A 22,549-nucleotide genomic window follows, 5' to 3' on the forward strand; every position below is an offset into this window, starting at 1 on the left:
TTTTGTATATTTATAAATAATCTTTTCCACATCTAGCAAAAGAAAAATCTAAGTTTTTATAGGCTTATTTGGTACAACTTGTTAGAGCATCTCCAACGGTGAACTTTTTTCACCAAATCTGAGTAAAAAATGACTCATTTCACCAAATCTGATATCACTAGCTCCAACGATGCATCAAATCCCATAGGGCAACCGGTGGGTCGACCGGTAAGTGTAATTTTTTTTTTATACCCTTTTGAACTGTTTGAACCCACCTTTGCGAACCGGGGAAAGGGGCAACCGGTTGGTCGACCAGCGGGTCAACCGGTCAGCCAATTTTTTTTTTTTCTTTTTGTTTCCCTCCATTCTGTTCCCAATTCTTTTTCCTATTTCTGTTTCCCTCTATTACATATATGTCTGGCATATGGATTATGTTCTCATATAAACCCATTATCCATATGCCAGACAACTCCACACAACTGATACGATCATAGCTTAAACAAAACAGAGCATAATGAATACCTTCAAATTCAAATCCATGATATTGACTTCATTTTCATCCTCTTCTTCTTCCTCTTCCTCTGATGATGATGAATATATCGTCACACTTTTAGGAGCTTATGAGCAGAATAATACTAGTATGTTTCAGATTCTTAAGTCAAGTGATAGCTCAAAGAAAATAGGTGGTTCTGTTGTAGGTCATAGATATATACACAGAGATAGAAGGCAGGGTCATGACAGATTGTTTGCAGATTATTTTGCTGCAAATCCAGTGTATTCACCTACAATATTTCGGAGACGTTTTCGAATGCGTCGTCCTTTGTATCTACACATTTTGAATGCAATCCAAGCACACAATTCATATTTTGTTCAAAAACAAGATGCAGCTTATGTACTTAGATTATCTCCCCTACAAAAAATGACTTCGGCAATGAGAATATTATCATATGGTGTCGCAGCAGATATAATTGATGATTACATTCGTATTGGGGAAAGCACTGCAATGCAAAGTTTGCAACAATTTTGTAATTCAGTGATTGAAATTTTGGAGAAGAATATCTGAGATCTCCGACGCCAACTGACATTGCTAGATTACTTGCTATTGAGGAGGTTCGGGGGTTTCCTGGCATGTTGGAAAGTTTAGATTGAATGCATTGGGAGTGGAAAAATTGTCCAAAGGCATGGCAAAGTCAATATGTAGGCCATCAAAAAAATCAACCATTATTCTTGAAGCAGTAGCATCTTATGACTTATGGATTTGGCATGCATTTTTTGGAATGCCTGGCTCACACAATGACTTGAATGTGTTGGACCGATCGCCTTTGTTTTCTAATCTTGCGCAAGGTAAAGCTCCCCCTGTCCATTACACAATTAATGGACATAGTTACGATATGGGTTATTACCTTGCTGATGGTATATACCCTCAATGGGCAACATTGGTTCAAACAATTTTTTCTCCTCAAGGAGCAAAGAGACAACATTTTGCAATGATGCAAGAGTCAGCCAGGAAAGATGTAGAGCGGGCATTCGGAGTCCTTCAATCTCGATTCACAATTATAAGTGGTGCTGTACGTTATTGGGATTCGAAAATGCTTGCCAACATAATGAAGAGGTGCATCATATTACATAATATGATTGTCGAAGATGAGAGGGAGGAGCACCTTGATTTCAATTATGATATTTCATCAACCAACACACCAGTGCAACTTTCCTCTACTCCTACCAATGACTTTCAATCATTTTTGTCTCGTCATTTAGGTATTAGAGATAAGGATGCATATCATGCCCTCCGTAATGATTTAGTAGAACATATGTGGCATCTTCATGGTGAACACTAAATTCACCACATCAATACATGTAATTTTGTTTATAGTTTTGGAATGGAAGGTTCTCTTGTTTGTAATCTTCATTACGATGCACTATATTAACTAAGTAATTCAGAAGTTATGTGATAATGGGCTGTTGTAATATTCAATCTTTAATATTCAGAATTGTGCAGTGTTCAGTTCATGACAATTACAAATGATAATATATATAACTTAATTAGTTACAAATGATAATTTCACATAAAATTAATATGATTTTCTTAAATTCTTTGTTGATGTGCCACATATGATAATACAACATCCATTTATGCACATTTCATAATCATGTCTTAAATGATAATTTAATAATAATATATTAAATTACTGATGTTCATGTGCATAATCATAATGTTTTCAATTACTGATGTTGAAGTGCATAATCATAATGTCTTCTTTTACTGATGTTGATCTGCATAATCATCATTTAATAATAGTGTCTTAAATTAGTATTCTTAATTCAAGGTCAATTCTTAAATTACTGCATAATCATTATTTTTGCATATACAAATTTATTGATGTGGCATTGATTTACTGATGTTGATCTTGCCATTCATTTATTACCTCACTTAAAATGCATTCAACATACATAGTTAAAAAATACATAATAAGCCATTCATTTAGTCAGTAGATAAATGCATTCCACCTACAAATCATAATGTCTTCAATTATTTATGCACACATTGCATACATTTGAACCACCTACCATTCATTTTACACACACCACCTACCATACATTGAATGCATTCCATCTACCATGCCTCATTTTACACACTGCATACGGTTGTTGAGTATTAATTTCCTCACCACCTACCTCAAGAATGGAGCCTCTATATCAGCTCAAAATTATATACAAGCCTGCCATCAAAAAATTAACAACCTTCACTGAATACCTCTGCCCACAGATTGCTTGTCTGTCCACAAATTGCCTCTAAGAACACAATCAGTGTATTCCCTCCACCACTACCTTCAAATTCGGCTTAACCAAAATCTAATCCCAAACTCTGCATATTCATTGTAGTGTAAGTGTAAATCCACAGACTGAGCAAGGGAAACCATTTGAATCAAGAAAGGCAGGAATAGAAACAAGAAGGCAGCATCCAAGAGGTAGTATGTTGCATGGTGAAAGGCACGGGTCAACCGGCCCTGTTTTTTTTTTTTTTTTTTTTTTTCTTTCAGTGTGTATGTTGTATTTTTTAAGTGTGTATGTTGTATTTGTTCAATTTTATGTTTTATCTGTTCAAGTTTAACTTTCTCAAGAGCATGAAATTCATGTTTGAATCAAACTTTATGTTCAATATTTTAAAACATAAAATTGTTCAATATTTTAAAAATTAACAGAACTGTATGCTCAATTACTGATGTTGTTCAACTTTAACTTTCTCAATATTTTAATCAAACTTTTTGTGGTACTGGCATATGATGATTTTTAGGATTATTCATACAGAACTGTAATTCATACATAATAGAGAATATGTTGAAAGTCAACATAGAATATGAAAATGAACTCCCTATTGATTTTAAGGCAACACAAAACTGTAATACAGCAAATGAATAGAGAATGTGCTGTATGAATTTTCAACTCCCTATTGACTTTCATAGTATATTAATGCAACACATTCATACAGAACTGTAATTCATACAGCATATTCACTATTGACTTTTAGGGTAATTAAAAAAACATGTAATATGAAAATAACATGTAATTAGTATGCATACTGAAATATGGTAATGTTTTTCCATTTTAATATGCATTGTAATATTAAAACTATATTCATTTGAAATTCAACAGATTTTGACATCATGCCTAGAACTAAAAGAGCGAGAGCACAAGTTGGTGAAAGTTCTAACCCTCCACGACGCGAAGAACAACAGCCTCAAATTCAGTCATCTCCTACTGATGATTTTCTCAGTGAAAGTCATGCACTAGTCTTTCCAAACTTCTCTAGCTGACTAATTGTAACAGGGAGGAGGGTAAATCTTCCATCTCAATATGATGCACTATTAATTAGTAAACTTGAAGCAATGGGATGGCTAAACTTAATTAATTTGCCCCAAAATGTATATCCACAGCTGGTATCTCTATTTTATGTTCACCTAAGAGATACTCAGGAAGAAGATGAAAATTTTACTCTTTTGTCATATGTGAAAGGAAATGGTATACAGTTTGATATTCCTACTTTGGCAAGCATTATTGGAGTTGAGTTAGGTGATGAAAGTATTCATTTTCAGACTGAGGTTGAGTTAGCTAATATCGTTGGTAAATGCTACTGATGTCTATACTACTATTTGTCGGAACAGATTTACTGGGACTAGTTTACAAGCAAGACATTTAAAACCTTATCTTCAGATTCTCCACCGGTGGATTGTAGAAAATGTCACTCCAAAAAAAGGACATCATGATGCGGTCCCATATTTTAATGCCTATTTGTTATACTGTTTTGAAGTTGGTCAGAAGTTAGATTTGTGTTACATAATTATGAAAGAAATGATACTGGCAAATCAAGGTCAATTCACGGGTCGGTCATTACTATTTGGGGCACTTTTAACAAAAATTTTCAAACATTTTAAGGTTCACCTTGTAGATGAAATGGATATCAAAATCCGTTCACCAATTAATCAGTATATAGTGACTCGTGTTAGTGCAGCTCTAATTCAATGGGAAGTGTTAATGCTCCAGAAGATTCAGAAGATGAAGTCCCAGAAGATGATGCTCCAGAAGGTTCTCATGCCAATGTGATGCCATCAACTGAACAACCTCAACATTGGACTGAGTTTTTGGCCATGGAAGAACAACGTTATAATCAACGCGTTCAATGGGAACATCAAATGGCTAATCAGGTCAATTCGTTGGGTACTCAGTTTGATACATTTGCCACTGCACAGAACTCATTAATTCAACAATTTGGTGATTTTCGTGTGGACATTGAGCATCACGTAAGTGACATATACCATCACTACTACCCTTCTCCACCACCACCACCACCAGATAATGACTATTAATGTGTTTCACATTATGTATTTGTATTGTTTTGTATTTTGTTATTTTAAAAACCTTTTGTTCGGTCAATTTGTTAAAGAGAACGACATTAATTAAAACCTATTCAGTTATGACCATTGGCCTATGCAGTTATTATCACTTTATATTGTAATTTTTCATTTTAATGCCTAGTTGACAAAGGACATGATTATGTACATCCTGAAAATATCACAAAAAGGTCATTATCCAGTTATGATTTCTCTGGTACAAATCATGTTATAGTAGTCAATGACTTCACTTTAAATATCATTTTAAAGAAGAGGAGGTTAATTAAAAAAAAAAACACATTAAACTACAGGCCAAAGATCTCCCTATGCAAAAAACATGGCAACAATTAGATATTGAACTTGAAATATGGCAAAAATACGTATCGGGGGAAATTCATAAAACCAATAAAATTAACCAATACAAGTTAGACGTAATATTTTTAAATAATTAAACCAATAGATGAAACCCACAAATATGGAACCTTTCAAGGCAATCTATTAGTTGTTCGAAATAAAATCTGTCGTTGAAGATCTTCGTAGTACGCCATTTGCATAGGATTTAAAATTGTCATGTCCATTAACATAATTTTATAATCTTCATTTTGTTGTTCTCTTTCATTCATCATAGATAGGAGTTTTAGTTGTTCTTCCCTATCTTCGGCCCTTCTTCGACGCTCTGTAGCCTTCTGCTCACGGTCTATCGCCTTTTGTTCATCTCGCTGAATAGTTCTGGTGGAGATAGTTGATAACACTTCAACAATTTTGGATTGGTTGGCAGCCATTTCATCAAATCTACTATCGTGCGTTGTTTGATTCTTCAACTTCTCTTTCGCTGCCTTAGTACCAATTGGTCGTGTTGATGTATTAGATGGTTGTTCGTGCACCGCATTATTCTGGTTGGATTGAGAAACCTCATATTCACTTGGTGGATTCGAACATGGATCAGCATGTTGCGTGCTTTTTTTTGATTGAAATTCATCCCACTTACAACTTTGGCGCAAAATCTCCCAACATGTATCAAATGTGAAGTGTTTTTTCTGTATTGCATGATACATCCGCTTCGCTTCAGTGACCGACAAAAAAAAATTACAAAGATTTCAATAACAAGTATACATTTAAAAAAGAAAATTGATATTTAATAACACAAATAAATTTTACCATATCTGCCTCAGTTGTTCCATGTTGTTGCCTCAGTTGAATTTGTTTAAGAAAACCACAGAATTTATTAATTGCATTTTGCATGGCAGACCAACGGTGAGTCAAAGAAATATGATTTTGATTTGATTCACTGCTCAATTGTGAATTAAAATAAACAAGTACTCGTTCCCAAAATATAGCCATAGTCTGACTATTACCAGTAATGGGATCTTGAGAGACTGCTAACCAAGATCTACATAAAGTTTCATCTTCTATAATTGTGAATGCTTTACCACGAGAAACACGAGAAGTTTCTGAAATAAAATGATTATCACTGTTCTGCGTGTTCTGTTCTCGTGAAGATTCCGACATAAAATTAATATGAGTGTTGTGCTCAAACATTTGTGATTCCTCAAACATTTCGAAATCTTCCATAGTTTAGAAAAAATACAATACACTTACTGAAAAATATTGTAATGATATAAAGCTCAAACTCAGAATCAGATAATTTAATCAGATAATATTAATTAAAATTTCAAGGGAAACAAATATCTAATGACACAAAAGAAAAAAAATTCACAACATATAAATGCTATTTTGAAAATGAAATACTCTGTCAGCTTGATATAGAAACCAGATCTATTTTATAGAGCACATCATTAACGGTAAATTTTCAAAATACTCTGTTCATCCAACGGTAAATTATTGTAACGGCTAGTTGTGAAATATGTATGTCAAATATATAAGGAATTAAAATTTATATCACCCTTCAAATTATTCATAATCTACAAATTAACCTATGTCTAAATAAACCAGCTCAAACAAGTTGAAACCAACTAGTTCAAACCTGTTCTTGCTAGTTGTGCACTGTAGCCGAATTGCCTAACCCGGTCGACCGATTGGTCAACCAGGTGGTTGACCGGTTGCTCTCCAACGGTCACGCGAGGCACCAGTTCAAACCAACCAGTTCAAACCAACCAGCTGAGGATTCAAACGAACCAGTGGCTTAAATGGTGCATCGGTCAACCGGTTGGTCAACCGGCCGGACAACCGACTGGTTGACCGGTTCCTCCCTCCAACGGTCACACACAGTGTTTTGGTGAAATCTGCATGTTGTCCTCAGTTTGATGAATTGTTTGGTGAAATCTCAATTTGATATCGATTTGGTGCAACCGTTGGAGCACCAAACAGTAACTTTTTCATCAAAATTTAAATTTGATGTCAACTTTGGTGAACCGTTGGAGATGGTCTTATGAGTTAAAAGTTGATAATAAAAAAATAAATGTCAAAAGAACTTCTCCATTTTTTTTTAGTTTATTTAACCTATTTATGCTTAATAAATTATAAATAAAAAAATTACACCAAATAATTTGATACAAACTTTCAAAACAAAGTAAAGGAGCTCAGGACGGAGCTACATCGGGTCTAAGGGGCACATGCCTCTCTTATTTTTTTAAAATTACACTTTTATATCTAATTGGAAAAAGTTTTTCATTTAACTCCCTTTCAATTTCCAAATATAGTTCAAAATATTTATATCTCATCTTTCTTTTCTCTTTCTTTTTAATAAAATCCTTATAATATACCATTATAAATATTTAATTTTATTGAAATATTCTCTTATAATTATTTCTATCTCTAGCATTTTTCTTTTTTCTTTTTTTTCACTCCACATCTATCTTCTTTTTTTCTTTTTTCTTTGTATTTTGAATATATGTTATTACATTTTAAATTGTGATTATCATCATATTTGGTAACTAAAATAGTAAATAAAAAAAGCATTCGTTAATTAAAATATATCTAAAGTACATAATTTTAACATTATATTAATCTTTGATCATTATATCAAATAAAAAATAATTTTATAATTAATACCGTTAAGGATTAATAGCATCCCTATTAATGAAAATTTTTGCTCCGCCAAGCAATGCATCAAACCAAGGCTCTATTTTGTGAGAAACTGGTAAAACTGGCCTATTTTGTGAGAATCGGTCGGGGTTTGATGCACAAATTTAGATCACTTTAAATTTTTGCTTCGTTGATTGGTCGGGGTTCCAGTCTGGATACACCCAGTAAACCGTTCGTAATAAAAAATTGGCCTATTTTGTGAGAACCGAGAAAATCGACAGTTGAACCACCGAACTGGTCGATCCGAGGGCAGTTCACCAGGTCAATAAAATCGAAATTTTGTTTTTTTTTTTCCTTTCTTTTTTTATTATATATATATACTAGCGTATACCCGTGCCTGAAGGCACGGTGTAAATAAGGTTGCAATTAGAATATAATTGTAATCCCAATACTATTTAATAAATTATCAATTATCAATTATTAATTTAATATAATTGTAATCCCAACTCTTCTTGTCTTAAAAATAAATTATCAATTATAGAGATGAAATTATGCCTTCAACCTGAAAATCCCTATTTCTATACCAAGAAAATGGCATAGGCAAACAACCATTGTTGAGCTTTGGTGACCCACCACGAAACAAACTCAAAAACATCTATCTAAGTTCACAGAAGCTGTGGGAGTTTCCAATCAAATGAAAGGATTTGAAATTAAACTTTATAAGAACATAGGCGAGTTTTCAAATGAAATTCAATTAATGCCCAAATAGTTTTATTTTAGTTTAATTACGTGTTTATGTGATCTTTAAATTGCTGTTATGTTATTTCATTTACAGTCAATAATAAAGCAAAAAGTTTTGCGAACAGGTAAAGAACAAAGTTTTCCAACAATCAAAGCAATGCAAACTCAATGTTTGAACTTTCAAAGAAGGAGAAAAAAAGAAGCTTGAAAACAAAAACCTATTTGGTAAATTTTTGGCAAATTTTCGACAGACTTAGAAGCCTAGAAATAAAACGCTTACTGTTTAATTGAGATTGAGATGGGCTCAACTCCAAAATACATTATTATTAACTCCAAAATTGGACATATCTCTATAAAGTTACATGTCAAATAGAAGACTGACTATTACAAAAGGGAAGCACTGTGTGCTGTACATGAAATCTTAAAAGTAATACAAAATATTATCAACCAACAAATCCTTCAGGATTCAGAATTCAAACAACATAATTAACCAACAACAGTGATCAAGAGCAGAGAAAGGGAATTTCAAGAGACAATGTAAAATACCTCTATTTTGGTGTTGAACGATGGGTCTTGAAGCCACTGTTGGGAAATTAAAAAACATTAAAAAATATTCGAGTTATTGACATAGAATGGTAAAACTAAAGGCGCCTCAAGGAGGTCTATTAATGTGTCCCCAATCTGGGAGTCCTTTGCATTATATAGAGGACAATCAGTAGTGATGGTTCATCACTCATGTCCATCTATGTCTGTCCATCTCTCACCTCACCCTTTGCCTTCTTCTATGCAAACATTTCAACTATCATATTTGTAATCTCTCAATCTCCTCTTCTGTGTATCTTTGCTATTTTCATCTTATCCCTTCAAATGCCAACCACCAATCTTATCATTCTCTGTAATAATTTTTAGCGTAATAATCTTGTAATTTAAACATGTAATTGATTGCCTTTTGGGGTTTGAACTATCCTTAAATCACCCATGCAAGATTATTATACATTTTTTGTGTGTGCATAGAATCCTAGTATCTATATATACACATAGTGAATACATTGTTTGATTATTCACGATGACTTCAAATGAGGGCACGTCAAAAGATTGTTCACTAAAAATAAAAAGTGGATGAATTTAACAATTTCTATAATGGAAGCGCGATAGGATATAGTCAGGATTTGGAATTTTGTTATCTTGTATGTTATCTCATGAAAAGTGGATGAAGATTAGAGGATGATTAGTGGATGAAAAGTGAATGAATTTTGTTATCTTGTATGTTAATAGTTTGGTTGAAACTAATTCTTTTCTATTATACTAAAATTGCTATAAATTAGAGGAAGCCCAGTTGTAGATTTCTGCATGGCAAAGCATGGGGTTGCCGAACCAAAAAAAATATTGCAAATGAAAGAGAAAAAAGGGGTAAGTGTGTGCATGTTTGATTAGCAAGCCAAAAAAATTAGATACAAAAACACAGTTAACAGAATTACTATTAAAGGGTTTTGACACATATGTATACAACTAACCAATGATGAGCTTTGGAATGTGTCCTATGCATTCACAAACACTGGAATGTAGCCCATTTATAATAGAGAGAGAAGACCAGCAAGAAAAGTTTATGGGATGAAAAGTTTCTACAGCAAGAAAAGTTTATGGGATGAAAAGTTTCTGCAGCAAGAAAAGTTTTTGGGCTGATAAGAAAAAAATAAAATATTACCTGGGCTTCTTTGTAAGGCTATGTGCTTTGTTGCAGAGGAGGTGGGGCATCATTTGGAGTTTCAAATCCTGACTATATCACATTTACACAAATAGATTATCGTATCAAAACCTAAATAAAAATGCTAGATTTTCACGCCCTCACATTTACACAAATCATATCACATTTTACGCAAATAGAAAACCCAAATAGAACTCCTTGATTCTCACACCCTCTTCCAAAAAAAACCTAACCTAACCCAACTGAATAAAATTGATCTCAACCATTGAAATCTCCCAATAAAACTCTTCTCAACTATATTTAGGCTCTATTTGAAAATTGCTAACTTAGTTAATTTTCTAAGTTTTGACCCAAAAAAAAAATCTAAAAAAAATGATAAAATATTTTATAGTGATTTTTAAATTTTTAATTAAAAATTATAATTTCGAAACAAACTTTAAATTTTTTTTCTTTTACACACCCACCCTGAAAGAGTTCATTCACACACCCACCTCAAAAAGCTAAAGGGCCGAGTCGACTCAATTTTTTTTCACTCTCATTCAAACCATAAATCCCAAACGGGTTACAAATCATAATTCGATTAGAAGCGGGTGAGTTTTTTTCATCCGATCTTGTCAAGTAAGTTGACCAATTGATGGTAAAATTGAGCCTCAATTTGTGAACTATACATAACACAATACTATCTTACTTAAAAAAATGTTACATGAATCATCCAAAAGCACACAACATAGAAGAACCAAAGTAATGAAACCCAGGGATCTCAAAACTCAAAAACAGGTTCTAATTGCTTCTTTGAAATCAATGTTAATAGGAAAATCTAACTAAAATTAAACCCAATAATTATTCATTCATTACCAAATAATTATTTCGTTTTTATTATTCATTCGTTACTAAAATTAAACTCAAAAACAGGATCTCAAAACACAACATATTCGTTACCAAATAATACCAGCCAAAGCTATTGTACATATATCAATACTTTACAATATATAAAAAAAAATTACCAAACACCAAATGAAGCACACCAGTCAGTGCTATGCAATCCAGAAAATAGAATTAAAAATTAAATAACAAACAATGCACATTAGCCAGTGCGCTGCAATACCAAAAAAATAAATTTAAAATAAATAATAAACAATGCACACCAACCAGTGCTCTGCAATCTCAAAAAATGAAAAGAAAAATTAAAGTGAAACCTTATAGAAGAAGAGATTCGAGACTTTCCGAACTTGAATATGAGACTGAAATTGTCTTAAACACCTGTCACTTGGAGAAAACAAAAATTTTTATTAGAAGGACCATCTACTTTAATGTGTGGTACACCATTGATGTGTCGCATAGAACTAATGTTGTACATACCATGATGGAGAGGCTTGAATAGTCAAAATTAGGGTGTCATAGTGTTGGCGACCGGTTCATACCCAAATCTTGCACATACCATGATGGAGAGGCTTGAATAGCAATTTCATTCACCTATAAAGCTCAAAGCATTATGAGCTACTTGAAATACTTTTGTTCAACAAATGGAATTAAAGTGCAATACTCACAACTTACATATGTCAAAATAGACAACAAAAGATAACATTCATTTGAATATTTTATCAGGCTTGGAATTGAATTCTTACTTTCTTTTAATGCTAACGATGTGTTTAAATCATGAATTTGGATAGAGATTTGAAAAGGGAAAGAAAATTAGAGAAATAATTTAGTTTATATTCCATTCACATTTCACTCATTCTTTTCCTCTATCTTTTCATAATCCTATCAAAATCCACGATCCAAACACACTTACGAAGATTATACAACACATCCGTAACATAGACATTTTCATAAAGAAACATAAGCATAACTATGCCAATCTTAAAAAAAAGAAAAGAAAAAGGTCATATTAGCACCTCCACAATTCAATCCCACGGGAAATTGAAGTGCCAAAAATGATTATTGAGTAGTATTTATTAAGATATAAAGCTCATAGGCATGGCTACTAATAGAATATATTTTTTTTAAATAATTTTAAAAAAAAGAAGCAAAAAATCATATGCATAAAGTAACCATTCCCTTTGGAATTATACCACTGGGATTTTTATTAACCCAAGAAAGACAAATTTAGTGATGTACTAAATTTGTTGTTAAAGTGGCAGATAACATCAAATTTTATTGCAAAGAATATAATTGAAACTACCTAATAGAATTTCCAACTAATTCAATCAAACTTATAATTAATGTAAACAAATATTAGCTAAACACACATACATGTTCCTCAAAGAGATAGAGAGAGAAAAAGAAAGTGAGAGGACCAAACATCAATCAATTGAAGACAAACTCATTACAAATATCTTCTGTTTATTCTCCACTACAAAAGTTTCTCTTTCTTTCTCCGATTCAAATCTTAGGAAAGTAAATGCAAAATATCAGCCTATACCCATTTTTTATATAATAAGGATATGAAAACAAAACAGTTAATTTCAAGAAACAGAGTACCCATGAATGGCACCTTAAACTTCACAAAAACATCAAAACAAACAAAACCCAGTAGAAATTATAACCCAATAGATATATATGAAATGAGAGGAGGTGAAATATGGGGTTTCATGAACCTGAGAAGAAAACAATATAACTGCTAAATGATATAGAATATACTATCAATAATAAATTCAATATAACTACATCCATAAAGGATAACCTGATAATCAAGAACAGGAAAACATACATCAAAACAGTTTAATTTTGACCAGTTAAATCCTATTTTCCCCATAGAATTTCCTTTTCAATCATATTAGCACTATGTTGAGAGAGTTGATTCAAGTGTTAATAAGACCTAATGGACATTTCATGGGAAAGTAAGACTTATTGGAAATTTTCCCTTTAATTTGACATTCTTTGGATTCAAATGCATCATACAACCTAAACAAATCATTTCTCCAATTACTTTGAACATCTCTACATATTTAGATCTGGTAAGTATTTATTGAGTAACGTGGATACTCCTAAATATACTTAGATCTGGTAAGTATTTACTTTGATTAGTTTTGGAATCAACCGAGACCAAGAACAACCCCTGCCATGTAAAGTCCAAGTCATTAGAATAGGAGAGGGAGGGCAATATGGTAAAAAATTGGAAGAAGTGAGCAACACATTTTAAACTTGGTGGCTAGTCGTAATTCACATGATGATATAAGTTGGCAATTTGTTTAGATTTTTCCCACTAAACAGCAGAGCTAATTATTCAAATAAATAAAATAAACCCAACTGCCGAGGCGGCACTTCCACATTGAATCAAAAAAAATAAAAATTAAATCTCAAAAGAATGGGAATAGCAAACCAAAACAAAACTAAGAGGTGTGCAGAGAGATTCACAGACATATGTATTCTTTCTGTCAAATTATTCAACTATCCTCCAAAAAAAAATATTGTGGCATGTGTAAATAATGGTCTCAATTACGTACATTGCATAAATAAAAAAAAATTAAAATAAAAATTGAATGGATTCATCCAAGACATCAAGTTAGGTTAGATAAGATTCATCATCGATCCATCCATTTCATAATTATTATTTTTATTGATCTGAAAACATTATATCAAATGTTGGTATCAAAAATCTCTTATACTTTAGTCTCTTTTGAAAAGATGAAAAAAATCCAACTTATTAATTCATTGGCTTATTTAGATCATATTATATATTTATTTTTTTTTTATATTTTTTCATAATAAATTAAAAAAAAAAATCGGTTCCCAAAATAAGCTAAAGTCAGCATCAAATTAGACCATACTATCATCTCATATTGCACATTGAGATCATCAAAACCAAGGTACATTTCATGACCTTCTTTCAGGGAGTTAGGTTAAGAATGTGATAGATTTATATATGAAATGAGAGGAGGTGAAATATGGGGTTTCATGAACGTGAGAAGAAAACAATATAACTGCTAATGACACAGAATATACTATCAATAAATTCAATATAACTGCATCCATTAACAGCTAATGAAAGTTAAGTAAACATAAAGGATAACCTGATAATCAAGAACGGGAAAACATACTTCAAAACAGTTTAATTTTGACCAATTAAATTCTATTTTCCCCATAGAATTTCCTCTTCAATCATATTAGCACTATGTTGAGAGAGTTGATTCAAGTGTTAATAAGACCTAATGGACATTTCATGGGAAAGTAAGACTTATTGGAAATTTTCCCTTTAATTTGACATTCTTTGGATTCAAATGCATTATACAACCTAAACAAATCATTTCTCCAATTACTTTGAACATCTCTACATACTTAGATATGGTAAGTATTTATTGAGTAACGTTGGATACTCCTAAATATACTTAGATCTGGTAAGTATTTACTTTGATTAGTTTTGGAATTTTCCAAGACCAAGAACATCTCCAAGACCCAACCCCTGCTATGTAAAGTCCAAGTCATTTGAATAGGAGAGGGAGGGCAATATGGTAAAAAATTCGAAGAAGTGAGCAACACATTTTAAACTTGGGTGGCTAGTCATAATTCACATGATGATATAAGTTGGCAATTTGTTTAGGTTTTTCCCACTAAACAACAGAGCTAATTATTCAAATAAATAAAATAAACCCAACTGTCGAGGCGACACTTCCACATTGAATCAAAAAAAATAAAAATTAAATCTCAAAAGAATGGGAATAGCAGACCAAAACAAAACTGAGAGGTGTGCAGAGAGACTCACAGACATATGTCTTCTTTCTGTCAAATTATTCAACTATCCTCCAAAAAAAAAAATTGTGGCATGTGTAAATAATGGTCTCAATTACGTACATTGCATAAATAAAAAAAAATTAAAATAAAAATTGAATGGATTCATCCAAGACATCAAGTTAGGTTAGATAAGACTCATCATCGATCCATCCATTTCATAATTATTAGTTTTATTGATCTGAAAACATTATATCAAATGTTGGTATCAAAAATCTCTGATACTTTAGTCTCTTTTGAAAAGATGAAAAAAATCCAACTTATTAATTTATTGACTTATTTAAATCATATTATATTTTTTTTTTTTTTTTATTTTTTCATAATAAATTTAAAAAAAAAATTGGTTCCCAAAATAAGCTAAAGTTAGCATCAAATTAGACCATACTATCATCTCATATTGCACATTGAGATCATCAAAACCAAGGTATATTTCATGAACTTCTTTCAGGGAGTTAGGTTAAGAATGTGATAGATTTCAATCATTTTTTACCATATTTTAGGGTCTTAAACATTTTACTAAGAACAACTTCAACTCTTTATCAATTTTATACACTGGATTTTACATCTATTTCAGACCCACAACTTTATACACTGGACTATGAGAACATGGAGAATATCAATTTTATACACTGGAATATCCAGATTTTTTATATATATATATATATATATATCTATCAAGTGAAACCCATTTGAAACCCATTTCAAACATCTATCAAGTGAAACCCATTTCAAACCCAAAATTTTTTAAAAATGAAAATATCCAGATTCAAAATCTATTTCAAAATCTATGAAAACAGAGTGTATAAACTGGGTTTATATATTCAAAATCTGGGTTTATGTATTCAAAATCTGGGTTTATTTATTCAACTGGGTTTACATAGATTTTGGGTTTACATATCTATGAAACAGATTCAAAATCTATTCAACAGTTAAGAATGTTTCAAAATCTATGAAACAGATTTTGGGTTTACATATCCAACGTTTATCTATTCAAACTCATTTCAAAATCAAAATCTATTCAAACACCCACATGTCAAAATCTATTCAAACTCATTTCAAAATCAATCCAACCAAACACCCACATGTCAAAAATATCCAGATTCAACTTTACAAACCCACAAAAAATTCAGATTCAAGCAAAAAAATATTATGAAATGCAACTTCACAACCAAACCCACAAAAAATTCAGATTCAAGCAAAAAATATCATGAATTCAAGTTGGAAGTTCTAGTTTACCTTGCAAGGGGAGAGAGACGAAAGAGGAGGGTGAGAGGAGAGGAGGTGGTCGGTGATGTCGTCGAGAGAGGATGGCATACAGAGGAGAGGTGGTCGGTGGTCGTCGGCGTCGCGATGGTCGGTGGTCGTCGCACAGGATGGGCTCCGATGCAGGTAGGGAGAGAGAGAGAGAGTTCAAAAATTGAAATGAGAGAGAGAGAGGAGATGAGTACCTGTGATGGAGAGGAGAGAGGGAGAGTGATTTTTCTGACCATTAGGTTTTGATGTCGTTGATGCTCAAAGAGCATTTGGGCAGGAAATGAAGATATCCTGACCCTTGAAATTTAGATGAGACAATTTAAACCGTTGGATCAAAATATATCTCACATACATTTTATACATTTTCAAAAACTCTTCTCCCTTATTATATAGATATATATATTATATATAAGAAAATTTTAATTGGAAATTCTCTTTTAAGGGTCTCCTCTTGTGAGGAATCCCATTGAGAGCTTGAATTGAAATTATTGTGAAAGCCTCTACCTATTTATAAGAAAAAAAATTCTTCCAAAAAAACTCAAGAAATGTATGTGTGATTCAATCAAATTTATTGGAGGGAAACATAAATTTTGATATCCGTCCAAAATTTTTACTCTTTTTTCAATCAAATTATTTGAATTAAAATCATATGGAGAAAATATTGAATATTTGATTTCTTCTTCCAAAATTAAAATTAATAATATTTTAAAATATATTTTTATATTTTTTAGTAAATAAAGCATTACGAGAAATATTTAAGATTATTTAATTTTTTTAATTTATAATTTTATTACTTATATTTTTATTTAAATATAATTTTAATATATTTATAATATCACGGTACGACTCTGGTTCAATCTGACAATTGAATCGATGACCCATTCATCCAATTCTTTTTCCAATTCACACACCTGTCTGATTTTTAAAACATTGCATCAACCAACCCATGAACGACTTAACTAGGTGGAAAATCTTTCCTTGTTGTGAGCATTATTCGGAGTGAGCAATGATTGAGACTTTCATCTCCATAAAACTCTCACAAATTTAGATCATTCATAATATGGGTCCAACAGATAAATAAAGAGTCAAGATTACTTTACGGGTATGGCAGTCATTCCGAAAAGAGTTCCAGACATTTTTGATTCGGATAATCACAGTTCATCTGAGGCTATTGAAGATTTTGACGGTTCTGATTAAAGGAGGAGGTACAGGAGAGAGGAGTAGGGGAGAGTTTATCGTAAATGTTAAATTTGTTAATAAAGGGCTCAATAAATTACACTCACCACTCTTAATATTTGGTAAAAAATATAATTAACTCAACGCTTTTAATATAATTACGCTGGTCTTTTTTAAAATTTTAATTTATAAAATAAATAGATTACTTTTTATTAATAATTCATTAATTGTATTAATGAAAATATAATATTATTTTTTTATCTACTAATATATATATATATATATATATATGTTTTGTTTATTTTAATATCTATCCACTATTTGTGTCAATTAATTTGACCTTACTACGCCTCCGTTTGGGAAGTGGGTTGGCTTTTTGGCTTTTTGACTTTTTGGCTATTTTAGCCTGGGGCTAAAAAGCCTGGTTTGGGAAGGGCTTTTTGGCTTTTTTGGCTTTTTGACTTTTTGGTGAGGTGTCATCTTGTTAAATGACGAAATTGCCCTTCTCTATTTTTTATTTTTTTTTTTATTTGGGTTTGGATTTGGCAGATTTTCGGGTTTTTTTTTTTGTTTTTTTCCAATTTTGGCTTTTTGTTGGGAATAAAATTTTTTTGTTTTTTTTTTTTTGTGTTTTTTTTTTTCAATTTTTTATTTTTGTTTAAATTTATTTATTTATTTATTTATTTTTGGATTTGCCATATTTTGGTTTTTTTTTTTTTTCAATTTTTTTTATGTTATCTTTTGATTTCGCGTATTTTGGTATTTTTTTTATTCTTGGGGTTTTGGATTTGGCTTTTTTCTTGTGTTTATTTATTTATTTATTTTTATATTGGGTGTCGATCTGCCGACTTTTTAAATATGTCTTTTTTTTTTTAATTGGTATACAATTACTTTTTTATGAAGATATTTATGTGTTTCATTTATTTCTAATTTACGTCGCACATGACAATTTGTGTATTAGTTTTCTTTTTCATTTGAATTTATTTGTTTCACCTTTTTTTGTTTTTCCGAAAGCAAAATTCGTATGGATTGTTGGTTTTTAAAGTTATGCACGTCAGCAACTACAAGGGGTTACATTCCCGTGGCAACTCATACATATTATACATGATAATATATTTGAATACAGTTTGTTCCACGTGTGTCATTACGGGACAACCATACGAAAATTATTTCGACTACTATATATTTCCTAACATTCCGTTATTACGCATGTAACATAATTTGTCACGTATGTGAAGGCGGACCAATGCCATATGGGGGTCCTCATCTCCAACCATTAAACCATCCTCGTCATGTTCAACTTCTGGTATGGCAGTTACTATTGTCATAGCCTCTTCCTCGTCACAGATTGGCTGAACAGTTGTTGGGTTACCTGTGTTTCGCCGTATGTAATTATGTAATGCCATTGACGCACCTACTAACTGAACTTGCACATTTGCAAAGTCATACCGAGGCATGTCTCGAATAAACCCCCATCGATTTTTCCAGGTACCGAAAGTGCGTTCCACCACACTGCGTAAGGACGAGTGCACTTTGTTAAATAATTCCCTTGGCGTGTTTGCCATCGCGTTCCGTGCAATACGCCGGAATTCTTGTTGGTGGTAACGGTGGCCTTTGAATGGTGCTAAGTAACCAATCCGGTTTGCATAGCCAGAATCGACAAGATAATATTTGCCTGCAGATATGACGACAATGTATGCCACCAAAACGAACATTCTGCGTCATTTTCATATAACGATTTGTCAGGAAAAAAGGATTTGTTAACAAACCTAATAACATGACCATGTGTTACCTTCATCAGGATGTGGGAAGGGGACATTGTCATTTGTTAGTATCTCGTTGAATATGCGACTATCATGCATACTTCCTTCCCATCCGCAAGAAATGAATATGAAACACATGTCGAAATCGACAGCGGCCATTATATTTTGCGTGTGACAGTATTTCCTACCGAAATATGTTGCCGCATCTGGCCCCGTAACCCATGCACTGACATGTGTTCCGTCTATTGCGCCAATGCAGTCCTGCAAACATGGATAAATTGTTAATAACAAGTGTTTCCTTCTTGCCAAGCGTCAAGTGCAGTTAATAACACAAACAAAATATATTTTCTTGGTTTATATGTCAGTCAGGTATTTCCGTCTACAAGTACCTTGAACGGTAGGTATTTCCGTCTAGACCGCACGTATGGATGTATACGCTGCTGACTATATGTGGGCCGGCAATGAACAACTGTGAACTCTTTCATGGAAGTTAATACGTTATGCACGTGCCTCGACACAGTCTCCCCGGAATGTTGGAACCGTTCTTGGATTTCCCGATTTTGCTTCCCTTTCAACACATGAATAAACATCGCAACGCTTTCTTCAACAGCTAAGCCATGTGGACGTTGCGGGACTTGTAACCCAAAATCATTTACTAATGTCTCACACAATGCGGCAAAAACTTCCTTCGGCATGCAAACATTTTCCTCAAATCGACCCTTATGCCCCGCATATAGTTCGCATATCCATGCATTCCCGGTTAGTATAGAAGTGCGACACGGCGTTTTATTCATGTGTTTCTCGTACCATTCTGTCGCCCACTGACATGCTTGTACAAATGTGCAATTCTGTTCTTGTTGCACCTGGACCGCCATTTGATTAAGCATTTCCGTTATGTCATCATGGTTGCTTCCATCCCAGGGATTCATCGCCTCTTCGTTCATGCGAAACCTACAAAAGTGGCAGCCTTTCATTCAGTTGGCACGTGAATCATTGACTTAAATTATTTTCAAGTTTGCAATTAAAAAATTCCGAGAATGTTTTTAATCAAAGCAATGCCGTCACAAATGTCATATGGAACGCATGCTCATATGAATTGCACAAAAAATGAAGATGTTCAACTTATGCTTTACAGGGGGGTCATGGTGGTGACAACCACAAAAGTAGCCAGCAAACTACACTAAAGTTTGAACTTCAGACATATAGGCATTCACAAGCGTGCAAGTAAAACGTAATTCCCTGTCTCAAACGTAGGCACACAAAATATTAAAACACAAACATCCCATTCATTTCCCAAAAACGAAGCACAACCATGCTTCCGGTCCGTCAACCCATACACTTACCTAAAACCTGTTGCTGCCCGTAGCTAGCAAGAAAAAAACAAAAAAGACATAATGAAAACATTCACACAGCACCATCCTGTTTTAGTACATTGCCAACAATACCATAAGTCTACATTTTAAAAAGGAAGACAAGGAGATGTTTCTTAAACACTCGTAACACCGCTACATCACATCCGGCGACCCCCAAACAAGTTTGCAAAAGGCGCCGACGTAGTACACTGGAGCAGTTTCTGTGTAAGCCATCCAATGATGTGGTCGTCATCAGGCTGGCACATCATGATCTCCCGGTTATCAGCGTTATCCATAAGTGTGGAGGCGAAGTGGAATAACGGCGTACCAATCATGGATGGAATACTGCTCAGCTTATGCATGCACTCGGAAATAGTGTACAGCGATTCGTTGCCTGTGAGGTGCCTCACCGTGACCTGCTGATTCTTCGAACGAACCACATCTGTCATTCTGTCCATGCTTTCCGCAATAGCGGACGCACCACTTGTTGCCTTCTTCGACTTTGAAACACTTGTTGACGGCGTCTTTCTCCTTTTTGGCTTCTCAATCGGAACATGCTCGAGTGAAGAATCGGAATCCACGTCGTGTACTCCTGCGGGTATCGGATCAGCAAATGGCTGCGCTCCCAAACTACGCACTGAATCAGATGAGGCCGCATCAGCTTCAGGGACGATCTCTCCCGGGGTCCAATGGTGCTTCCCAGTAGCTGATGCCCCCATGAAAACCGTCTCCATCAAGTCACGGTGTTCCAAAGTTTTTTTCCTGAACTTCGCACACACCTTGTTGATCTGCAGAAATGTAGATGTACAAAAGAGGCAGACGTTATATTTCATATAAATATATTGCAGTTCATTTAAATGAAGAACTAAAAAATGTACTTGTAAATGACAGATATGAAACTTGTTTGTACATGTACTTACTGATTCCATCTTGTCCCACCACTCGTCAGGTGCCTGAAACAAACCGGTGTCATAGTCAAAGCCTATCCCGGACACTCCCTTACTTGAATCCATCAACTTTGTCCACGCCTGCCACTCTTTTTTCAAGCTCGTATACTTATTCTTCAACTGTTTTAGTCCATGTTTTTTTCCAGTTTTTCTCTCAAAGTTCCTTGACAACGACTTGTACCCTGCCTGACTGAGGACTAAGAATGGGCGATTTCCTTTACTAATCTCATTTGCGATCAACTGGAGGAAAACTCGGACTGAGTTACTGTCCCACGAGGCCTTGTGGCTGAACTGATTTTGTGTCTCTTCAAGGATGCTTGACTTGTCACTGACAGTGCCTTTGCTTTTCAAGTGGTTACGCGGCGAAGTACGTGTGGAAGCCATTACTAATGTACGGTTACAAAAGATTACCATCACAAATTTGGTTGGTACATACACACGCATAAGCCAATGACACATTATTAACAACAAACACACATGAATGATGCTAAAGTTAAATTTGCATATACCCATTCGAAATTAGTAACGAACGTAAACAGGTTCCATGGAAGTTAGTAGTGGCCACAAAAAATTTGGTAGTTAGTATTACGGCTCCCATATGCGAGAACATACTACCAACATACTATGAACGTACGAACTACATACTAACAGCATACTAACAACATACTAACGTCTTCGTACATAGTAACAACATAATGACAACATACTAACGTCTTTGTACATACCCCCAAACATGGTACCGGTGCTTACATACGGCACACCAAAATGACAACCACAATGCAGAGCACATACACAATGGTCTTAAGGACACGCAAGGATTGTTGAATGTCTATGACATCAGCCCTCAAGTGCATGGCAATTTCATCTCCGGGAGACGCATAGCCTTGGTTCTCTCGCCTTGGTTCTTCACACCAACCAATCCAACTGACACAGGGCTGATGAGTGGAAATTATGGAACTATTAGTTTCAACGGTTGGTCATGTTCATACAGTTATGATCGGTAAAGATTGGGTCACTCACCACAGGGCGG

At 33.6% G+C, this 22,549-nt stretch overlaps 1 protein-coding gene, 2 long non-coding RNA genes and 1 pseudogene across 4 annotated transcripts; 2 read left to right on the forward strand and 2 right to left on the reverse strand.

The window, feature by feature from the left end:
* The first annotated feature begins 517 nt into the window (after positions 1 to 517).
* On the forward strand, positions 518 to 1,817 carry LOC145793413 (uncharacterized; annotated as a pseudogene).
* A 992-nt stretch (positions 1,818 to 2,809) lies between these two features.
* LOC145792326 (uncharacterized) lies at positions 2,810 to 4,181 on the forward strand. The gene is made up of 2 exons (XR_014331711.1): positions 2,810 to 2,948; positions 3,634 to 4,181. It is a non-coding gene; the product is annotated as an uncharacterized LOC145792326 (long non-coding RNA).
* Positions 4,182 to 9,994: 5,813 nt separating this feature from the next.
* Positions 9,995 to 16,646, reverse strand: LOC145792772 (uncharacterized). Of its 2 annotated transcripts, none has more exons than XR_014332649.1 (3): positions 16,264 to 16,646; positions 11,659 to 11,772; positions 9,995 to 11,565 (listed from the first exon to the last, which is right to left on the reverse strand). It is a non-coding gene; the product is annotated as an uncharacterized LOC145792772 (long non-coding RNA). The 2 variants fall into 2 exon arrangements; XR_014332648.1 differs by having other exon boundaries at positions 9,995 to 11,559; positions 16,264 to 16,639.
* Positions 16,647 to 20,484: 3,838 nt separating this feature from the next.
* On the reverse strand, positions 20,485 to 21,616 carry LOC145792327 (uncharacterized). The gene is made up of 2 exons (XM_082873080.1): positions 21,493 to 21,616; positions 20,485 to 21,360 (listed from the first exon to the last, which is right to left on the reverse strand). Exons 1-2 carry the CDS (start codon positions 21,583 to 21,585, stop codon positions 20,731 to 20,733), a joined length of 723 nt encoding a protein of 240 aa, XP_082729206.1. The 5' UTR covers positions 21,586 to 21,616; the 3' UTR covers positions 20,485 to 20,730.
* Between the last annotated feature and the right edge of the window lie 933 nt (positions 21,617 to 22,549).

Source organism: Camellia sinensis, chromosome 6, assembly GCF_055761805.1.
Source record: "Camellia sinensis isolate YWXY chromosome 6, ASM5576180v1, whole genome shotgun sequence".
Taxonomy (NCBI): domain Eukaryota; kingdom Viridiplantae; phylum Streptophyta; class Magnoliopsida; order Ericales; family Theaceae; genus Camellia; species Camellia sinensis.

What these genes read in the sequence shown, in the direction of transcription:
- LOC145792327 (XM_082873080.1), bottom strand. Translation starts at nt 21,585, where the DNA reads ATGGATTCAAGTAAGGGAGTGTCCGGGATAGGCTTTGACTATGACACC. An exon ending in GGTGGGACAAGATGGAATCA is followed by an intron (nt 21,361 to 21,492) that starts GTAAGTACATGT and finishes ACATTTCTGCAG; the next exon opens with ATCAACAAGGTGTGTGCGAA.